At 47.9% G+C, this 21,874-nt stretch overlaps 1 protein-coding gene across 3 annotated transcripts in view; it reads left to right on the forward strand.

Annotated features, from left to right (window-relative positions):
• The first annotated feature begins 6 nt into the window (after nucleotides 1-6).
• The window catches only part of PPP2R5D (protein phosphatase 2 regulatory subunit B'delta), a 29,061-nt gene continuing 7,193 nt past the window's right edge, over nucleotides 7-21,874 (forward strand). Inside the window, exons 1-13 of one of the 3 annotated variants that reach the window (XM_042829885.1) lie at nucleotides 7-39; nucleotides 170-250; nucleotides 6,065-6,272; nucleotides 7,176-7,375; nucleotides 7,701-7,811; nucleotides 9,910-10,002; nucleotides 10,477-10,607; nucleotides 11,013-11,072; nucleotides 11,730-11,838; nucleotides 12,970-13,023; nucleotides 15,651-15,821; nucleotides 17,751-17,878; nucleotides 19,906-20,007. In XM_042829885.1, the coding sequence (XP_042685819.1) occupies nucleotides 22-39; nucleotides 170-250; nucleotides 6,065-6,272; nucleotides 7,176-7,375; nucleotides 7,701-7,811; nucleotides 9,910-10,002; nucleotides 10,477-10,607; nucleotides 11,013-11,072; nucleotides 11,730-11,838; nucleotides 12,970-13,023; nucleotides 15,651-15,821; nucleotides 17,751-17,878; nucleotides 19,906-20,007 (1,466 nt within the window). In that variant the 5' untranslated portion in view covers nucleotides 7-21. Of the gene's footprint in view, nucleotides 40-169; nucleotides 251-290; nucleotides 2,205-6,064; nucleotides 6,273-7,175; nucleotides 7,376-7,700; nucleotides 7,812-9,909; nucleotides 10,003-10,476; nucleotides 10,608-11,012; nucleotides 11,073-11,729; nucleotides 11,839-12,969; nucleotides 13,024-15,650; nucleotides 15,822-17,750; nucleotides 17,879-19,905; nucleotides 20,008-21,874 lie in introns of those variants that run through there. The other 2 variants (XM_042829887.1, XM_042829886.1) reach the window with 2 other exon arrangements.

The raw sequence follows: 21,874 nt of genomic DNA on the forward strand, positions 1-21,874 counted from the left end.
CACCCCCCCCATCCCGCGGAGATGCCTTCGGTAGGAGAGGTACGCTGTCCCGGTAGAGGCCTCGGAACGGGCCGCGGGGTGCCCTTCCTAGGGGAGGAGGTACAAAGGCGGCGCGGGGCCGCGGTGTCGGGGCGCGCAGGGCGAACGTTTCGCTTTTTCGGCCTTTCAGGAGTCTCCGAAGTCGGCCAAAAGCACCACAAAGCCCGGCGGCGGCAGCGGGAAGGATGGCGGGGCTGAGAATTCGGAAGAGGTAAGGCTTCCGCCTCGCACGGCGCTGTCCCCGCGTTCCTGCAAGGGAGGATCCCTCCCGGATCCGTGGGGTCTGAGCAGGGAACGGCAAAGGCGAAAGTTCGCACCAAGTTAGTGCCCCTCGAGCTGCGGCCCGAGGGGAGCGACGGAGGAGTCACGGCGAGCCTCCTGTCGTGCAGCCCTGCAGAAAGGCCTGGCACAAAGCTGGGGGCAGTGTGGTGAAGCTGGCTGCAGGGAGAGACATGGCAGCCTCTGAGGTGACTGCTGTGTGGCCTCGCCTCGAGCGCTGCGTGCTACTGTGGGAGCCAGGATGTAAGCTATAAAACATCAGCCTCCAAAGGAGGGATATGAAGGTGGGGAAGGGTCTAGAGGCCAAGATGAATAAGGAGCAGCTGAGGCCCTTGGTTTACTCAACACAGAGCAGAGGAGCTGAGGGAGGCCTCATGGCAGCCTGCAGCTCCTCGTAGGGAGCGGAGGGCAGTGTGAAGCTCTGCTCTCTGGAGACAGCGACAGGGTCCAAGAGAATGGTGTGGAGCTGCGTCAGGGGAGAGCAGGTGCGGGTGAGGGAAAGGTTGCACCCCAGAGGGCGGTGGGCATGGCAGAGGCTGCGCAGGGCAGTGGGCACAGCTCTGATGCTGGAGCTTAGGGTGCACTGGGACACCACTGACATTGGGGCTGAGTGGTCCTGTGTGGAGCTAGGAGTTGGATTCAATTATCCTTGTGGATCCTTTCCCTCTGGGGATATTCTATGAGTCAATGAGAGGAGCCATTGCTCCTAGGGAGGAGGAGGCCTGACAGACAGGAGCAGTTGCACTGCTCCTGTCAGAGCAAAGCACAATCAACTCTGTTGTCACCTGGTGTCAGAGTGGGAGAGTAGTGAGGAGTCAGAAAAAAGGAGCTTGTTCTTGAAAGGCATTTTCTGGGGGAGTGAGGCTGCGAAATAATTGCTAGGACACCTCAAAGAATAGGGATAAAGTGCTAGAGATGAAGTGATTCTTCTTTGTATAACTGCTTCATTTCTGAGCTCAGCATTACTCACAAAAAGGCACAATCTGTATTCCTAACTATGCAGAGTCTCATTCTCAATTTTGATGTTGCCAATCTGGATGTATTAGGATGGCTTCAGCAGAATGTGATAACATGAAAAGCTGTATAAGAACTAACAAAAATTTGGGTCAGCTGGAGCTTTTCTGGCAGACTTGGGTCTGTCCAGCACCCAAACAGTGTGCTTGTGGGTTCTGAGACTTGGCTTGGAAGTGCATTGTATGCGTGTCCAACAAAGGATGCATGCGTATGTATGGTGGTATGGCTTTTGTTTTGTTTTTTTGTAATTCTGCAGTTTGGCAAACAAGCTGTGTCACTTCTACGTCCACAGAAGCCTGTGTACTCATGTCTTGTTTGGAATGTTTTGCACTTATGATTTGGAGGATTGGGTATGGGAGATGTCAGGCTAATGAAGACCTGGAAGACTTCCGTGGTTCATGGGAACATCATCGTCCAAATAAGGTTACTTTAGGGTCTCCTTCAAAGCATGGACCTGTGTTGCACAGCCTCAGAAATTATCCTTACTACAGCCAATCCAGTTCAAGGTTCAAGCCGTGCTCATGCCTAACCTGCCTTGTAGCCAGCAGAAAACCAGCTGAGTTTGTTTGCCTTGGAGCTGGTGGCAATTTTGTAGATTCCTCTTTGTATATCCCATCCCTGTCTTGGCCTCTGCCTGTTTTATTTTGTGTATACAGCTACAAACGGCTTGCTTGAGGGCTGTCTGCTGATTTAACAAGTGAGGGAACGCCTAGTTTGGCATCATGGGGTCAGGCTCACCTTTTATTTATTTGGTACTCTTTGTTTGTTGAGTTCCCATCTCTAGGAAGAAGAAGGAAGCCTGAATCTTGCAATGTAAAGGTGATGGAGAGCCACCAAAGCAGAGCACTGTGATGTCCCCATCCAAACCCATGGTGTGTGGCTGTGTTTCCTGGTAACGAGTGCTGCAGCCAGAGAGGGAGAGTTAGTTACAAGTTTTCTTCCATTACCTGAAATGGCACATAATGTATGGTTGTTCCTGGCCACGGGAGAAACTTAGAAGAGATGTGTCTAACCTTCCCTCCCATGAAACATACCCAGCCACTTCCTCATACCCCAGACAAAATCCAGCCCTTCTTTAGGATGGAAGGCTGGGTCTCCTTTGATCGTAGGAACAGAGAGCAGAAAGGAGACACCTCTCCACTGTGCTGCTGCCACAGGTCTCATCTCCATTTCCCTGTTGAGTTTGCGGTGAAGTTTGTTCTCTCTTGGTGCTTTGCTGTCTCGAGACTGCTCTGCTGCAGAATGGAAGAGAGCTTTTTGCTGGATGAGAAGAAATGTATACCAGTTTGAATGCAATTTTCCTGCTCTTCAGGAAGCACAGAAAGGTATTTCTGCTTTAATACTGGGGGTAAGGAACTTGGTCTGTGCGCTAGGAGCTGGACTTGTTTCTTGTGTTGGAAGCAGGAGGGGCTTTTGTCCTTACGAAACACCTGGAGCAGTATTGTGTGGTAGGAGTTGATGGAGTCTCTTGACTTGTAAATTCTTCCGCGGTGTTATGGTTGTTTGGTTACCTTTCTGAAGGGGTGCTGAACAGAATTGTCAACTTTGTGTCTCAGTAGATCAAATGTTTGATGGACTTGCAGCAGGAGAACATTATTTGGGCAGTTCTTCCAGCATGCTTTTTCTTCCTTTGCGCTGTGCTGCAGGGAGCAGAGGAGATCTCACAGTCCTCATTTATCCTGGTACCAGAAAGCTGTGACTTGTTCTGCAGACAAGTTGTCCAGCTGGTGGAATGAGTAAAGCTCTTTGAAGAGCAGCTCTCCTTTGACAGACAGGAGCGATTGCGGCAGACTGGGACCTCCTGTGAGGATCTTTGTGGAGGGAGAAGAAGAGGGAAGGAAGCCTGTAGTGTTTTATTCTTCGCAGCAAAGGAGTTTTTTGTGGAGCTGAGGTGGAGGGGCAGGGGCATTCAAAAGCGGGTAGGTCCCCACCAGAGGTGGTGTTTGAACTACCTACAGGGGGTAGTGCAGTGCTCTGTTGGTGAAAGTGGCTGAGGTGATGAGGCAGCATAGCTTGGCCAGTCCCTGGCTTTGGAGAAGCATAATTTGCTCCAGAAGAGTTTGGAGCAGTGGAAGAAAATGTGAGAGCGGAGAGTGGGGAAATAAAAGATTTTTTTAGATCGTTCCCTGTGGAATGTGACGAAGGTATGAACGGAGAGAATTTCTGTGTAGCTATTTAAGGAGAAAAAAGAAATAGAAGAGCACATGTCAGAGTGGATGAGAGGATGATAAAGAGTTACTCTTGGCCAGAAAGCCTGGGAGAGGCAGCTGGGTGGTGAAGAGAGTTAATGACCTGGAAGTGAGAGCAGGGATTAGCAGCAGCAGTAAAGAGGGGTTGCTTTGCAGCCTCAAGGACAGCTTGGAGCCTCGCTGATGAGATGCACAGCTCTGGGAGAGGGTGCTCCTTTTCACTGAGCTGCTGTATTACGTGTTTTGCAGATATCTCCATGGGGCTTGTTATGCAGTACCTGGAGTTCATTATTCAGACATAAGCGTTACAGTGTGTTGGTGTTACTTCTGAGACAGGGAGGTTGATTTTAATAGGGGAAGCCGTGTAACAACAGACAAAGAACAGGTACTGACTTGAGGGATGGGAAGGGAAGAGTCATCTGAGGAGGAGGAGGAGCTGAGAGCCGATCTGGGCTGGAAGCTTAGCAAGCGGGGGATGCTCAAGGGACCAGTGAGGCAGAAGGGCTTTCCGAGTGGCGATACACCCAGCTGCAGTGGGAGTGCCTGCAGAGGTGAGGTCATGGATGGGAAGGAGAACAGAACAGAGGCTGACGCTGCGCTCAGAGTGGCTGGGAGAAGAGCATCTCCTGGAGCCCGGAGTGAATAGAAATGGCACAGAGCGGGCCCAGGGCCCGAGGCTCATTGACTTGTACTGGCAAGCTCTTAGCAGGGAGGAGAGGTGGTGGGAACTAACAGGGAGGAAATGCCAGGCAGCTGGGGACCCGGTGCCTCGGGGAGCTCAGATGTGCTTGTGATTGGGGCTGGCCCCTCCTGCTGGCAGAGCAGCCCGCTCCACTGCAGCGGGAAAGGTGGGGCTGCTGCACCGCGCTTGGGCAAACTGCTTTGTGCTGTTCCCTGCTCGCTCCAGCACACATGGCTCACAAACAGCATCTCTCCGAGCGGCTGGGGTGGTGTCAGGAGTGGGGCTGAAGCCTGGTTTGATGTGCTTGTGTTGGTCAGCTGATGCTGATGTCAGGGAAACTGTGAGGTTGATACCTGGTGTTAAGGGAAAAGCTTTGTTTTAGCAGTCTGGTATGTTCCCAAGGATAAAACTGTGTTAAAGAAGCTTGTAACAAGCCTCTCCTCTCCTGATTCATGTTACCAAAGTAGGGGGATGTTGAAGGCAGAAGGATGGTGGGCCTGATGCAGGAAGAGCCTCCTGAAAACAAGAATTCAGACCGATGCCACGACGTCAATGTAGAAGTAATCAATGCTAAAACCCTTTGAGTGCTGCAGCATAAGAATGTATCCGGCCTTCCCCGTCACTGGGTTTTCTCTAGGAAATTTTATGTGATACGTGCATATATCCATTTTCTAAAGAACAGTTGAAGCTGTGTTTTGTCTCCATCCATTCCCGATATGGAAGACTAGAAGCTAGTGGCAGTGACTTTTCCAGTCTCCCTAGTGAAGGGGACATGGCTGTAGACTGTTGGCCTGCAGTACACATACCATGGTGGGAACATGTGGCGTTGCTGAGTGGGTGGGGAATGTACAGACACGTTCTGTCAGCCTGAGATGTCTTCTAGCAGGACCCATAGGTTCTTCCCTGAGTGTTACCTGTAAGGTTATTGATGCACCTTTTGTCTCTCTCTGTACCGCCTTTCCCCTGTAGTGGCTCAGCATTCATAATCTGCCCTTCTTCCCTGTGGAAGGAGGGTGATCCAGGTTCCCCACGATGCAGGTGCTCTTCTTGCACAGTGATGCTGTGCTGCACCTCCTTGGAAAATGTGAGGACTCAGTTCAGGGCAAGGACTGTTCCTGTCTTGGGTAAGCTGCAGGTAAGCCAATCCTCACAGGGAAGTACTGACCGTATCTTGTTTGGAGGAGAGCTCAGATAAGCCTCTGCACTGCTGGTGCTTTCCCCCAAAATACTCGTTGGCATTCTGGGGAGAAATGGGAACATTGTGCTCTCCCAGCAAGTCTGGAGTAGGCTGACTTCCTTCTTGAGATGTTTCCCTCTTCCATGAGTTTTCAATGAGTTGCATCAGTGTGATGTTACCGAGTCAGATAATAACCACTAAGGCTGGAGTGGGACTCAAACCAGCAGAACTTCAGCCAGAACAGAGCTGAGCTGAGAAAGCGCTGGCTTGAGTTTCCAGTTACCTGCTAAAAATAAGGAAAGCGTCTCTAAGTTCTTTTTAAGAGGCACCAAGTTGAGAGGACATCTCTACACAAGAGTTTGTATCAGTAAGCTCTTATAACTTGTTGCAAGACCTGGCCTTGCTTTCCATATCTGTAGCACCACACGTGCTGGAAAGCTCTGATGCCTTCATAGTACCTCACAGGCATGAGCAGAACTGATGTACGCTTTGCAGATAGCGCTGCCCGTGCAGCCAGCTGACACACAGCCTCACAGAAGTGGATGAGGTGTGCTGAAATGCAAGTGCAATGGTGCAAATGTGCCCAGTTTCTTCAGTCCAAGAAGATACTGACCATGTCTTATTGCCTGTGAGCCTTGTAGGTAAAAGCTTGTGAGTTTTGTTTGACTTTCTTTTCCATCACAGGCCCAGCAGCCGCAGCAGCAGCCTCAGCAGCAGCAACAACAAACAACTTCGAATAAACGCCCCAGTAACAGCGCTCCCCCGCCAACCCAGCTAAATAAGATCAAGTACTCAGGGGGACCCCAGATTGTGAAGAAGGAGCGTCGACACAGCTCTTCTCGCTTCAATCTGAGCAAAAACAGGGAACTGCAAAAGCTTCCAGCCCTTAAAGGTACAGAAACTGTTAGCAACCTTCCTAACAAGCTGTGCTTTCTCCAGGCGGAAGAGCATGAGGGTTCTTTCCAGGGTGACCCTGGTAGTCTCCTGCCAGCAGTGCTGTAGGGATGACTCTGGGAAAGGTGCTTGATGTGGCAGCAGGTTGCGAATTGATGAATAGCCTAAAAGAAAAAGAGAATATTCTATATGAACTTGATTATTTGCTTTCCCATTTGAAGCAGTTGAAGCCCTGGTGCTTACATTTATTTGAGGTTGCTTCAGATTCTTCAGCAGTTTGTGTGGGAGGGTGGTAAAGTGTGGAGAACTTAGTAGAGACTGCTCTTGGCTCCTGCAGTCACCTGTTCCTGGGAGAATACCAGACCACCTTCTCCTCCTCAAGTTTCCATTGCAAGTTATGATAGTGCTGTTGAACTTGTCTACGTTGGGACAATTATCCAGCATTAGCAGTTAGTATCCATAATGGTGCAATTAAAGGTGCCTTAAGTAGAGACATGGAGAAAGTGTTGTCAGCAGTCACTCAACCAGGCCTGTTGCTGACACTGCTCACAGAAACAGGCCTTTTAGGAAAGGTGGCTGTCTGATAGTTCAGTTAGTCTATGAAGGAAGCTCATAAAGTGAGTTTCTTTTCCACAGTAGCTTGCAATGGGAAGGGATTGATGCTTAGTAGATCAGATGTCTGCACAGTGTTTGAAATCGCCAGATGGAATAGTTGTTCTTTACCTCCATTGTCCCAGTCTCCATATTAGGGTTTACTCTCCCTCCTACCACACCAGCTCAAGGGGGGCTGTGACTAAAGAAGGGAATGCATGCTTGGGGGTGAACCATGCTGATTCCTAGGCGAACCAGATAGATGCTTTGCCTACCTCGGAGGTCTGACAATCCCTATTTTCTCTTCCAGATGCTCCTCCACATGAGCGAGAAGAGCTTTTCATCCAGAAGCTGCGGCAATGCTGTGTGCTTTTTGACTTCATCTCTGACCCCCTCAGTGACCTGAAATTCAAGGAGGTGAAGCGAGCAGGTCTCAATGAAATGGTAGAATACATCACGCACAACCGTGATGTCGTCACTGAGGCCATCTATCCTGAAGCTGTCATTATGGTAGGGCATGGGGCCAGCATGTGCTTGTTTGCCAAATAAATGGGGACTGTTCAGATGCGTGTGCTTTTGGGAGGGAGGGAAGAGAAAGAAAAACAGATTTGTCAGAGAGGAGTGTGACCTCAGTCTTTCCCATCCTTTGTAAAGAGAGGTGGAAGTTTTTTTCCCTGGCACAAACTTCCCTTGTGAAGTTTATTTGTAACCCTGCGGCCTCTAGGAGGAAAGCTTTTTGCTATGGTAAATGTGTTGCTGTGCAGTGAGGGATTTGCTGCAGGAGGCCCATCGTAAGAGTAGCGATGTCATTCACTGTCCTTTTTGCTGACCTCAGTTTTCAGTGAACCTCTTCCGGACACTTCCGCCATCATCCAATCCCACAGGAGCGGAGTTTGACCCTGAGGAAGATGAGCCTACATTAGAGGCTGCCTGGCCACACCTACAGGTGAGGAGAAGGAAGGTACAGATCTGTGAAGCTGAGGGTCTGTGTCATCTGGATGTCTGCCCAGTAAGTGAGGGCTGCTGTGTGCTAGGATAGAGAAGGGCCAGGCCATGGGTGAGAAGCAGCATGTAGGCAATGCAGGCGATAGGGGCATTCTGGAAAGAAGCTGATGGCTCTGTACAGCATTCACCTGCAGGTGGCTGTATTCTCATGTGGCACTGAGGTAGGCTGGAACACTTTGCTGGGAGTAAAGGGAATTGTGCCATATTGTCTCTGTAAGAAGCATTTCCCCACAATGATAATTCCAATCCTGATGGTTAAAGAGCTCTCATCCTCTAGGCTTCAGCAGTATTGGAGACAGCACCCTTGTCTGTTTTGGCACTCCTCCTTGCCATGGTCTCTTGGAGGCATGTAGAGGAGTAGGAGTGCTTGTTGCCAAAGCAAAACCTATGCTAGCACCTGCTAACACATCTCTTTTATATTTATGTAACACAGTTGCAATAACTGGGAGCAAATGTGACCAGAAAAAAATGGGGAACAGGAGTGGAAGAAGAAGAAAAGGGGCTGAGGATTTCTTCAGTAAGCTGTGTCCCGAGAAATAGTTTAAGACAAATTAGGTGAAAAGCGTTATGAAGGCAAGAACAAACATGATTAATAGAGCTCAGAAGTGTAAGTCAGGAGGTAAGTTTATAAGAGTCTCCTCAGACACTTGCCGGGAGACATGCAGTCAATCTGACAAAGGCAGAGCAAGAGCTAGTCGCTGCAGGATGAGGCAAAAATACAGAGGACATAAAGTGCAGTTCTGCAGCAGTGGTTAATCACTTCTCACTGCTCTGGTTGATGTAGGGATGTGAGTGTTGACAGGAGTGGTATTTCCTCAGCACCAGTGTGCTGCAAATGGTAGGAAGCATTTATTTCTTAGAACTAAGTCAGCAGCAGGCAGCACAGGCCTGTGGCAAGAGGTCCACTGCTGAGTTTTCATCATGACCTCGGGTTTTTTTGTGCTGCTGTTCTTGGCAGCTCAGTTTCACCTGTGGTTGGGTGGCCCCACAGCTCCTTCAACTCTAAAGTTAGAACCTGGGGATACAGTGCTCTAGTTTGGCCTGGTCGTCCCTCAGAGGCACTCTCTCGACAGGTTCTGCCTTTGGGTAATCTTGCCAGTCTAGGGCAGCAGTAGCACTGGAGGTTTCAACACTAGCAGCCTTCTGAAAGCAAGCTGCTGTTCTTCTGGGATTGTGACACAGCATGAATCTCACGTGGTTTAGTGGAGTCAATCCAAATCTGAAGCCAGTTCTCAGGGATCAAGAGGACACAGTATTTTCCTGGGGTCCATTTCATGTCTGCTCTTTTGTTCTTCCTCGGTGTGTCTCAATGGCTTCCAAGAAGAGAAGGCTCTGGAGGGACCTTATAGTGTGGCCTTCTAGTACCCAAAGCATGCCTACAGGCGTGCTGGGAAAGGACTTTCTGTGGGGGCATGTAGCAACAGGACAAGGGGAGGTGTCTTTAAACTGGAAGGGGTAGATTTAGGCTAGATACTGGGAAGAAATTTTTTACTCTGAGGTTGGTGAGACCCTGGAACAGGTTGCTCAGAGGCATTCAGTGCCAGACTGGATAGGGCTGTGAGCAGCCTGGTCTAGTGGGAGGTGTCCTTGCCTATAGCAGGGAGTTGGAAGTAGATGATCTTAAAAGTCCCTTCCAACCCAAACCATTCTATTCTATGATGCTAATAAACCTAAGCCTCTGTCTTCTCTTCTGGAGGTTTCTGTTCTCTGTAGAGGTGGGGACTGAAGCTAGGAGATTTTCCCAGGCTTAGTGTCTTGATCTGAGTAGGTGGCTTTTGTCTTTGGCAGGACCTGAAATGATGAGGTCTCATGCAGACTTGGGCAGTTATGTGCCACTGCTCCATAGCCCATTATAGTGAGGGCAGCTGAATCGGTGTCAGTGGGTGAGGAAATGTGTATTCCTGTGTTTTCTGTGCCCCCACTTAGGCTTTCCAGCCTTCTTTCAAGCCCCTAAGGAGATGGAAAACATGTAAAACGTGAAATAAACAGTGATGAGGAAATGAGGAGGATTTCTAAGCGATCTCTTTTTCCTCCTGCAGCTGGTGTACGAGTTCTTCCTCAGGTTCTTGGAGTCCCCTGATTTTCAACCAAATATAGCGAAGAAATACATTGACCAGAAGTTTGTACTGTCTGTAAGTAATCATAGCCCCTGCCACTGTGCAGCACCTTTGTGAAGGACATGCAGTAGACTTTGGCCGAAGTTTTATGCAAACAGTCCAGTTTAATCAGGAAATATTAGATAATTAAAGTTTTCTTTCTTCTTATGTCTTTTCTAGACATAAGAGCAGCTAGAACTATTAGAGCTGGGCGAGAGGGCATGCAAGCTGTAGTCTCTGGAATTTGTTATCATTGGTGGGAGAGGGGCAGTGGGGGCCTTGCAGGAGGAGCATGGGAACACACTGCTTTGGAGAGTGTCCAGGCCATTGCTGTGCTTTAGAAGATGAATGCTGATGGTACCAACTTGTGGCTAGGGGGGTGACCACTGTGCTCAAGGTGCTGAAGGCATCTCTTGGCTGGAGGAGCCGCTTTTGCTGAGTAGGAGCAGTGCCTAGTGTTGCTCATAGCCTCATCCAGGCAGTCCAGACACTGAATTTCTGTCCCCACAGCTGCTGGATCTCTTTGACAGTGAAGACCCCAGAGAACGTGACTTCCTAAAGACTATTCTGCATAGGATCTATGGGAAGTTCCTGGGTCTGCGAGCGTATGTGAGACGGCAGATCAACAATATATTTTACAGGTGAGGTGTTTCCTAGTGCCACTGGCTTGATGAATGGTTGGTACAACACAGTGAGAGCGATTCTGAGCATTGGACTGTCCCTAATGTAGGTTTGAATTAGCCAAGTAACTTGGTTATATCATTCTGTTTTGGTATGGACAGCACTGGCCTGTGCCTAAGAGCAGCAGAGGTTTGGTAGTGCTGTCTTCAGCATACATAGCAAACGTTGGGATTGGTGAATGTTAGCTTCTCTGAAGTTGTGTTGATCAGGGAGCAGTGAATAGACTATTTGCCTCCATCTTTCACATCTTGAACTGTTTTCTCAAAGTTCTGTTTTCTAGAAGAATATCCTTCTCCACTGTTTTTCCTTCCTTTTCTTTATCAGACTGGATCCAGTGTTTGGCAATGACATTCTTCTCTCTTCAGGTTCATCTATGAAACAGAGCATCACAATGGGATTGCAGAACTGCTGGAGATCCTAGGAAGGTAAAGATGGTCTTGTAAGTCCCAGAGGATTCGCAGTGCATGACATGTCCTAGCTCAGTGTGCTGTGTGAGCTAGTAGTGCCCTCTGCCAGCTGGTGTTGCAGGTGCTATCTTCAGAGAATCTCTGGTGAAGCACACAGTGCTTTCCATCCTGCTGACAAATGCAGTGATAGTTTTCCCCACATCCGTCTGCTCTTCTTTTGAGTTTGAGTCCAGCCACACTTACTGCCTGCTGAGGCAAAAGAGCTTCTCACAGCCTTGAGAAACTGTAGCAGTGGGCAGCCTCCTCCATGGCTTTCACTGCCCTTCAGCAGAAGCAGCCCTCTCTTACGCTGCTGTTATTCTGTTCTGTTGAAACTGAGCCTTGATGTCTGGGCTACCTCTGTGCTGGACTTCCCCAGAGGTTCTGTTAAATTGTGTCTGAAGGTTCCTGTGGAGCCTTGGCTCCTTTAGAGGCTTTTCCCTGCCATGCCTGATAAGGAAGCATGCTTTCACTGGATATGTTTTGCAAGGTGGGGCCCCAGCAACTGTACTTCCAGTGGTAGGTGTTCTCTCCAGTTATTAATGAAAGCTAAGGCATCTCACTTATTCTTCTGTGGTGAGACATACTGTGTTTCTGCTGGATAAAGAAATTAATGAGATTCTTGTTTCTTTTCAGCATAATCAATGGGTTTGCTCTGCCTCTGAAGGAAGAGCACAAAATGTTCCTCATCAGGGTCTTGTTACCACTGCACAAAGTGAAATCTCTCAGCGTGTACCACCCACAGGTGAGAAGTGCTTCAAGTCTTCAGGGCAGAATGCAGTTCTTGCAGTAGTGCTTATGCAGGTTTGCTTGTAGCTATTCTTCAGGCTGCATTACTCTATTACATGACCTTCTTGCTGTAAGATGTTTGGGGCTTTTCACTGGCTCTTTACTGTGGTGATTTGTCCCAGCCTTGCAGTGTCTGGGCCTGTGTGCATTATGAGTGTGCTTTTTTGGCACTGGCTGATAGGAAGGTATCCTCCACTTCCTGCTGACTTAATGCTCTGACCTGCTTTGCCTCTCTGTTATGGAAGATTGTGAAATATTGGTGCATTACTGAAAGGAGGGGTAAAATTCAGAGCTCCATTCATCAGCCTCTGTATGTGATGTGTCAGCTGTTAGTCATTGCTGAGATATGCAGGTGGTTTGGAGTGCTGGACTGCTAGACTGGCATAGAGATTAATTTCTTGCCATTTAGAAGTCATAAGAGAAGAGAAGCATGGAGATTAGGACTTGAGCTTGGAAGCAAAAAATGGATGCTGAACAGTGATGTCTGTTCTCCCAGCCTTGTTTTTACTGGTTTGCTCCTTGTCATGTGTGTGGCTGTGCTTGCATTAGAGTGCATTAGCTGTGGGCTGCTCTAGGTGACTCGTGTTATTCTGTAAGGTTGCATGCACTCACTAAGCTCAGGCCCTATCTAGTCTTAAGGCCCACTTGCCATCAGAAGAATTGGGACTGACTTAATGCAGTCTGATAGCGTTAGGACGAGGGGGGATGTCTTTAACCTAAAAGAGGCAAGGCTTAGGTTAGATATGAAGAAGTTTTTTACTCAGAGGATGATGGGGCACTGGAACAGGTTGTCCAGAGAGGTTATGGGTGGAGACATTCAAGGTTGGGTTGGATGGGATCCTGGGCAGCCTAATTTAGTGGTTGACAAACCTGCCCGCAGCACGAGAGTTGGAATTAAATGATCTTTGAGGTCCCCTCCAACATAAGTCGTTATGTGATTACAACTGGATTCATTTGGAGCTGCAGCTGTCTGCTTGTCACACACACTGTGGAGGGCCCAACGTTACTTCCAGTTGTGGGTGGTGGTGTTGCTTGTATCTCCAGTAGACTTGAGGAAGCTCTGACTTTGCCATGTGTTCTCCTGCAGTTGGCATACTGTGTTGTACAGTTCTTGGAGAAAGACAGCAGCTTGACAGAGCCGGTGAGTAACCTTTCTTAACCTCTGCATGACAGTCAAGTCCCCAAAGCTTCACAGCTTCCTTAGGGCTCAGAAAGTGTGAAAAGAGGCTGCAGAGACCAGGGAGGATGTAGATTATTTACCGAACTTGCTTGGCACCTTATGGGCAAAATGGACGGTGCTGCTCGTGTGCAGGCCTTTCTGAAAGCTTCAGGAACATGGCTGAAGTTTGCCTTTGTGCTTCAGATCTATACCAAGCATCCTTTCAGGGCAGAGCCAGTGATAGATTCTGCAGAGACAAAACAAATAGCTTTCTGACACCTGGTGGAGCCAGCGTGAACTCGCAAAGACTTTGAAATAGTAAGAGTTCAGTCTGCCAGAGTTGGCTGAAAAACTGTCAGAATGAGGTTATAAACCTGGAACCCAGAAGACTATTTAGGCAAGCCCCTGTTTCTTGATGAAAGTATTCTTCCTGCTCTAGCATCAATATGCTAACTCCACAGCATTAAGCCACAGTGCAGAGACATATGCCTTCAGGATGTAGTGCTGTTGAGACAGCAAGTTCTAAAATGTGTGAGCAGAGGGTCCCTCATGTATTCCAGTTACTGGCTACGCAGGCATGCAGTGTTAGCCAGACTGTATGCTGGTTTGGCAGGGGGTTGGCAAGAGACAAATGTTTCTCCACCTACTGCAGGCCAGGAAATGTCTTCTACGGAGCTGAGCTTTGCAACCTCAAAACAGCAGATGGCCATGTGCTTGTGTCATTGTAGCAGGGAGCACCAGAAAGTGTGAGCATTTTAATGAGTAACACTAGCTTGAGGTCGTTCTGTTCTTTGGCTGAAATGTGTGTGTTTTTGGTGCTCAATGGAAGCTGGTCAGCTTTCTGGCTCTGCAGTTCTGATGCTGGAATGCTGAAACAGATCTTGCTTTTTTCTTTTCTTCCTTTTTAAATGTAGGACCTCAGTTTTCTGTGTTCCTAAAAGCCTGCTCTGAAACAAATTGTGTAAAGTAGCTTCCTGATCATGCTGAATACTTCCTGTAGCTTAAATCCAGCCTAGCAGCCTCCTGTCAAAGCACTCACTGTAGGGTGAGGGATAAGAGAGAAATGGGAAAGTCTGTCAATAATTCCAAGATTCATTCTGAAGCTTATTCAAATAATAAAGCTCATCACTGCTTGCTTAACTGGTGATCCGTGGATTAGAGACACAGCTCTGGTTTGTTGTCAGTGGGCCATTGCATAGGGTCCTTACCATACAGACTTGCTGAAACATCCTCCTTGTGAATGTTTTTAATAGTCTCCTGGTGTTACTGGGGTTATTGAAGTCTGGGGTTGTGCCCCAGCAAGGCCCTGACTGCAGTAGAAGATGTTGCCATCAGTGCTGAAAGGAGCCCAGGTCTTACTAGGTCTGCAGTCACTTAATGTGTGCCACCCAAACTGTGCTCAGTAAGGCTGAGCGTGGTAGCTCTTACATTACAGCAGCCTGAATGATTGCCAGGTGAGCAAGACTTCAGGTGTGCTAAGTAATAGTGAACACAGACTCAGCACACCTTGCACCACCTTAGCTGTAGGAGAAACTCTCTGAGTCACTGGAGCTGACTTTTGCCTCAATAGCAGACCTGAGTGACAACAAATGCTGAGGATACCAAGCTGCTACTTGAGCCTTGAGTTGGTGGCTCAGATGTTCCTCATCTTGCTGTTGCTTTGCCTACTGCTGTCCTTGTGCTGGGGTGAAATTTCCCTCATGCGTTTGCTTCAGGATCAGATTGCTGAAGTACAGAGTTTAGAATAGTAGCTCTTACCAGGAAATGGCTGTTTCTGTTGTCTGTAGAGTTAGTGCACAGTTAGCATTCCTGTAAACCCCATACTGATGGCTCCAGCTGAGTGAAGGTCTGCAAGATCATGGATTCTGTCTTTGACAGTACGTAGAAGTGGGTGGTTAGGCAAGGAAGTGATATTAATAAATGAAGTGGGATATAGCTCTATATTCCCCTAGTGTATTCCTCCACCATCTTGTAAGCAATAGTTTTCTCAGACAGAAGTTGCATCTATATTGTCATATTTCATCATCATCATTAGGTTTAGCCTCCATAAACTTATCTGCTCCTTTCTGGAACAGTCTGGACTCTAGACAAAAGTCCTCAAGAACGAGCTCTGTAATCCAGCTACCTTTGTATGTAATGGTATTTCCTTTTGCTCGCCCTCAATGTGGCCATTGCATTATTTGTTGGGTACTTTCTAGTGTTCAAGCTCTGTGGTATATTAAATAACAATTCCTTCATCACCTTCCCCGTAGCATTTCTGATTTTACTGGTAGATCTTTCATTGTTGCTCTGCGCCATCTGGCATCCCCTGCCCACTCTGAGTCGATCCTTCCTTGTTAAAGTGAGCTGGAGGAAGAAGTAGTTCTAAGCTTTGTGCTGGTAGTACCAAATGTTAGCATCCTGGGCAGCACTGCTGTCTTGTATGCAACTTGGCAGAGTTTGTGCTTTTCTCTTCCTTCTTCCCTAGTAACTCACCCTCACTCTCTGAGAGTGTCGTTATTTCTGTTGCTTCCTCTCCTTTGCTGTTGTGACCAGACTTTTAAAATCCTATTTCACACTCTGTGTTAACTTTCAGTCTCTAACACTGTGTCTGTACCCTTCCTACTCAGGTGATTGTGGGCTTGCTGAAGTTCTGGCCGAAAACACACAGTCCCAAGGAGGTGATGTTTTTAAATGAGCTGGAAGAGATCCTGGATGTGATTGAGCCATCTGAATTTGTGAAAGTTATGGAGCCCTTGTTCAGGCAGTTGGCCAAGTGCGTCTCCAGCCCACATTTCCAGGTGGGTCCCAGCTCAGGGAGTGGGTAGGGGTCTGACTTGTAACCCACTTGGCACGTGAGGGTTATGCCACAGCTCTTGAGCTTGTCTTTGTGGACCAGTGGCACGTGGTGTTGCCACCAGAGAGAGTACTGGGGTTCCATGTGGTGGGAGGCAGTGAGAGTCCTTGCCCAGCCACAGAGCAATCTCATGCAGAGGGGTAACTAAGCTGATCAGTGGATCCCCTCCTGCTGTGCTGTGCTGTGCAGCAGCTGGAGCAGAGGTACTCTGCTACCTCCTGTTTTAGCTGGCAGATGCAGTATAGAGGAGATCCATCCAGTGTCACCCTCTCACAGTAGGTCCAAGCTGGCTGCAGTACTAGGTTGAGGCTGATGAAAGAGGCTTGTGGAACACGAGTGGCTTCAGATGAGGTTCTTTGTATTATTCCAGCATTGATGATAGTTATACTGAAAGTGGAAAGTGTGCTTCTTCCTTGTTCCATGAAACGTGGCTTGCCCAGATGTGGGAGTGGGGTGAAATGGTGATGTAGCCCATCCCCGGGGTGGGTGTGACTGCACAGTGAGGCAGACTGCATCCGGTGTACTTTAATACAGTGATGAACAAAGCTGTGTTCAGAAGCCAAAAATGGGATCAAGATAGGTTGTGTGTAAAAATTTCCCAGAAGGGAGTGACTCTGGAAAGGACTCGGGGAGCTTGATCAAAATTAATTGGACGTGAACTGCTTGTTTGGTTGATGGGAACCAAAGGGCTAATGAGACCTTTACACCTGGAAGTAGCTACAGTAGGAAACTGGAACAGTACAGCACAGTGGGAAAAGGAACTTGAATGGAAGAAGGGAAAGGCTGGAGAAGAGGCGTCCTGTACTTCATACCAGTCCTCTTCTGCTACCAGCTCTTTGCAAAACAGGACTGAAAAACATGGACAACTTGTGAACACTTCACAGTCTAGGGGAATAAACCTCAAAGGTGTTCCAAACAGGAAGTCAACAGTTTCAGTGACTGCAACTTGTCAGAGAGCAAAAGTGAGAATCATCGTCTTCGTAAGTCTAAACACCTTGGTGTGGGAGAGTTTTCTCCAAGTGGATTGTGCACTAATCAGCAGTCAAAGGCTTAACAAGATACAATAAGTGGAAACCAAGGCTAGGTAAGTGAGCACGAGATGAGTTTCACTTCATTTACTCATGTGAAATGATATATTAAGAGGATATAGTGAGTTCTGTCAGACAAAATGTAGAACAGACTTAGATGCCTCTTTTCCCAGGTGTTTAGCTCATGCTCAAGCCAGTGCTAAGTGCAGAAATTCACACATCAGCTTGGTTACTGTGTTGCTGAAATTTGTAGCTAAATATGAAGAAGTGTGGTTGAATCTCTCTTGAAACTTGCCAGATTTGTTTGACGTGTTGGAGGAGAGTTGGTGCCCCGAGTCTTTCCATGTTTTCACCCATGCTAAATCAGGAAGATGGATTGTGATCCTGGTATTTGAAGCATGCTCAAATGCCTGGGGAGACTGTGTTAGAGAGAAGGCCAGGGAGGGATGGTGGCTGTGGAGCTTTACAATCTGAGGAAATGAAGGAGTCCTGGAGTTAGTCTGTGCCGTGACCTGAAGAGGATGATGTTACTGTGCTCAAGTGTTGTGTAGAGAGCATTGGAGTTAATGTTGGACTTGCCTGCTTAAGAATGCAACGTTTTCCCCTCAGGGAAGTGAGAAGTGTCTGGTTAAATGCCATAAGAGAAGGAACTCTAGGCAAAGGGAAAAAAAAAATGGCCATGCAGACGTTGGCAAAGGTCAGCCCTGCTGCCTGTGCTGCGGGGAAGTGTTTGCTCCTCAGCTGGGCGGTGGTAAGCTCTGGTCTCAGCACTGCACGGTTTCCACGTGCACCACAGGTGTTACTGGAAGGAGCCTCTCCAAGAATGGGTTTCTCTCCCACTGCAGGTGGCAGAGCGAGCGCTGTACTATTGGAACAACGAATATATCATGAGCCTGATCAGCGATAACGCAGCCAAAATTCTCCCGATCATGTTTCCAGCGCTCTACAAGAACTCCAAGAGTCACTGGAACAAGTAGGTCTTTCCGCATGCCCTGGCACTTGCTGTGCATGCAGGATTGCTTGACCTACTAGCGATCTTGGGGCATGCTGCTACAGTGCAATGGTGCATGGCACTGGGTGACACCAGGTGCTGAGACAGAGGGGGTGTTGTTAGTGTTGGCATGGGAAGGTGCCACAGCAGACCACGGTGGCCTGTAAGGTCTCAGACATCTTGCAGGGGTCGGCACCGTGGCTGTCGAGTCCACCCAGAGTTTGATACCTGCGTCTCCCTAGCTCTCTTGGAGGTGTGCTGTAGGTTTTCCAGCGGATTCTTGACTGCTTGTTAACTGATGATCACCCACTTGTGATGGGATACCTCGTCTGATGCACGTACCTGGCTGCCCTTGAGTACAGAAAGAATAGAGAAAGCAGAAACAGCTGGGCAGATGTCAGATTGCCTCCTGTGTCTGCACCCTCAATACTTGTCTGTGTTGTGGTCCTGCCCTAAACTTCCTTCTAGCCTGTCTTCCAACTACTTCTTACTGATTTCTTACCCATTTAAATCAAACTGCAGAACTTGCTTCTAATGCATTAGCTGAAAGTGCTTAGTCCACAGCTGAGATCCTGAAGCTTTCTTGTAAATAAATAAATAAATAAATGAAATACAGGGAGATGGGGGGGGAAAAAGTCATCTTCTCCTATTCCAGAGTATGGAAGTATCAAAGTAATTAATTCTGGGGAGACTGGACAAGACCAGGACTTAAGTGTATGCTGTGGTAGTAAAGACGGGGTTGTGAGGTAGAATTGCTCCTTACTGGCCTGCTGTTTCTCTTAGTTGTAGCAGGAAGCACAGACTTGAGCCATCAGGCAGGGCTGGTCTGAATGTGTGAACATCTCCATGCTGAGCTGTCCTGCTCTCTTTTCCATTCGGTGTCTGTCAGTCTACACATGCAGGCACCAAAGCATCACACTCCGTGCATACGTTTACCAGAAGACAGACACATGCATGTGCAGACAGGCACACACACATACAGACATGTGTATAGCTGCTCTCCCACTCAGTGTTACTGCACCTATCAGAGTTCAGAAGAGGACTTCATGTTCCTGTCTGAAATGCTCTGCCAGTTCTCTTTCCTCCTTTTGCAGTCAACGTTCCTGATTCTGCTCTTTCTACTTTTCTTACTTGTCTCTGTTGGTATGGCAGAGGAGGTCCTAAAGGTGTTTTCCTCTTTTATCTCTATTTTAGCATTGATCACTTTGCCTCAGCACAGGCTGAGTGCCTCAGTTTCTCCTCTTCCTTCCCATAGCTCATTTCCTCCCTGTTTTGTCAGTCAGACTGCATAAATCCAGCAGGGCTGTAGATCTCTTCCTTATTCCATCTGTAGAGCTGGAGATGCACCAGGGCTCACATCTACAGTCTCCTCATTTCCCACAGCTCAGATATCTCACAGTCAGCTTGAATACTTGTTTTTATTCCTTGGGGAGGGTCTTTGTCACTGAGCCTGCTCAGGCACATTGTAACCTATATGTAGATTACTGACACAAAGGCAGGTTTTTTTCCCTCTGCTCTTTTCTGTTTCCAGGACTGCTGGATGTCTGTGTTTTGGGCAGCTTAGTAGCAAAACTCATGAGTGGGCAGCCCAAAAAAGTCATGTTGTGCATCTTGAGGTTAATTGTGGAAGGCAGTAGAGCTAGATTAGGGAAATCCCTCTTCTGAACAACTCTGAGAAGGTCCTTAGAGTCCCTTCTCTCCAGTTTGTGACTTTAGGAATTGAGTGCGATTGTTTTTGCACTTGCAAAGAGCAGTCAGAGCAGGGCTATCCCAATGGGCTTCTCTCTTTTCACTCCATCTCTTTCTCTGTATGATGGTCTCAGATGCTCTCTGTGCGGAGGGGTTTTTCCACTCTAAGAGGAGGGGCTGTGTGAGGATCTGTACCAATGCTGTGATGTATGAGTTGCTGTGACCGTTTGCTCTTGTCTCTCTGCTGCTGGGGCTAACTCAGGGCTGAGATTCTGGAGGACACCACCATGACTTGTTCTCCTTTCCTGTTTTCTTTGCAGGACGATCCATGGACTGATCTACAATGCACTAAAGCTGTTCATGGAGATGAACCAAAAGCTTTTTGATGACTGCACACAGCAATACAAGGCAGAGAAGCAGAAGTGAGTAAGAGCTGCTTGCCCAGTGGCTTGAGCTCGTTGTGGAGTCTCTTTGAATATGCTAACAGCTGGTAGATCCCAGTAGACAGAGGGGGAATGAAAGGCTGGTGCAAATCATTTTATCAGAAAGTAGAGGGCTGCTCAGCAGTAACTGTATGTGGGGGTGAGAAGAGTTAGTAAACATGTGGTCAGGTAATCCTTCCACTTCTGCTGAAGCAGTTAGCTTGGAAAAGAGCGACAGAGTTTTCTGGGTCATGAGGAAGTAAACTGCAGTGTGAAAAGTCTGCTTAGCTTTACAGAGAAGCTTTTGGTCTGCCTTGAAAATATTTAGCAGTTCTTATATGTCTTGGTAATGCTTGTAGAATCCTGCTGCTTTAGAAAGTGTTTTCTGAATAATTTTGCTGTGGAGAGCGTAATGAATCTTTTGCACCACAGGATGCTTTCAGTTTTCCAGTAATAAAGATGGAATAATATCTGGAACTTCGAAGAGCAAATGGTGGGGATAAAAATCTTAGCTCAGCAAGTATCTGTGCCGTGATGCAAAGAGAAAACACTGCTCTTTCTGCTGCCTTGTGTTCAGAGTGATTGGTGAGTCCAGTCAGTTCATTAAGATAGAAAGAAACTTTTTCTTTCCCAAGTCAGATTTCTGCTGGCTTTGTTTTGCAGAAGAGCAATAAATAGCAAAGGTGAGATGTGGAGTTTGGGGGTGGGTAACATATGGAGAAATGAGTAGTTTGCAGTTTCTAAGCTGACGGCGTTAATAACTTTTTTTGCTGCCCAGTTATGAAGGGACAGAAGTCACCTGTGTCTCTGGAATGACAGATGTATCCCAACAGTACATGAAGTCATACTGGGCCTAGCTGGGAACAAGTAGCACATGCACCCCGTTGTGACTTGCCCAGAGACTCTGTGCATGCTTAGTGCAGACTGCCTCAGGAGGGGGGACTTTGAGGACCCAAAAGGGTACCAGTGGCCTATTGGTATAGCTTCTGTGGAGACAGAGGAATATTAAACATCTATCTGCCTTGCCTAGTCTTCCAGAGGACCCTTCTGATGTGAGGGTTGCTAGGAGTTGAAGAACTGTAAGTGCCAGTTGCTACCACAGCAGTGGATTGGCAGCAAAGGTTCTGCTCAGGCATGGAGCAGGCTCTGCAAGGCAGTGGTCACAGCCCCGAGCTGCTGGAGTTAAAGGAATGCACAATGCTATCTGACATAGGGGTTTGAATTTTGGCTGGTCCTGTGTGGAGTTGGATTCAGTGATCCTCATGGATCCCTTCCAACTTAGGAGATTCTGTGATTCTTTAGTATTTTCCCTGTTCTAGGGCATTTGTGAAGCCCGTTCTGGATCCCTCCATACATTTTAAGTCACAATCAAAGCATATTTATGCTGAGGTCTATCTGCCATTTCCATCAGGCTTTTTCTATCTCCTACAGCTTATTCCTGCTCTCTGCTGTTGCAGGTGACAGTGAGCAGTACCAGTGTGCAGCTTATGGAGGATTATTCTGCAAAAGATCCACAAAGTGTAAAATCATAGAATTGCTTGGGCTGGAAGGAAGACCATCCAGTCCCAATCCCTCTGGGTGGGCTGGGTTGCCACCCACCAGATCAGGCTGCCCAGGGCCTTGGGGGTACATACCTGCAGGGGTGGGCACAACTTTTCTGGGCAACCTGTTCCAGTGCCTCATCACCCTCTGAGTGAAATTTCTTTCCCTAATGTCTAATCTAAATCTCCCCTCTTTTAGTTAAAAGCTATCCCTCCTTGTCTGATCACTATCAGACCGTGGACGCAGTCAGTCCCCCTCCTGCTTATAAGCTCCCTTCAAGTACTGGAAGGTCACTGTGAGGTCTCTCCACAGCCTTCTCTTCTTC

This window comes from Centrocercus urophasianus, unplaced genomic scaffold, assembly GCF_019232065.1.
Source record: "Centrocercus urophasianus isolate 14NV4802_14NV808 unplaced genomic scaffold, USGS_Curo_1.0 seq_329, whole genome shotgun sequence".
NCBI lineage: Eukaryota > Metazoa > Chordata > Aves > Galliformes > Phasianidae > Centrocercus > Centrocercus urophasianus.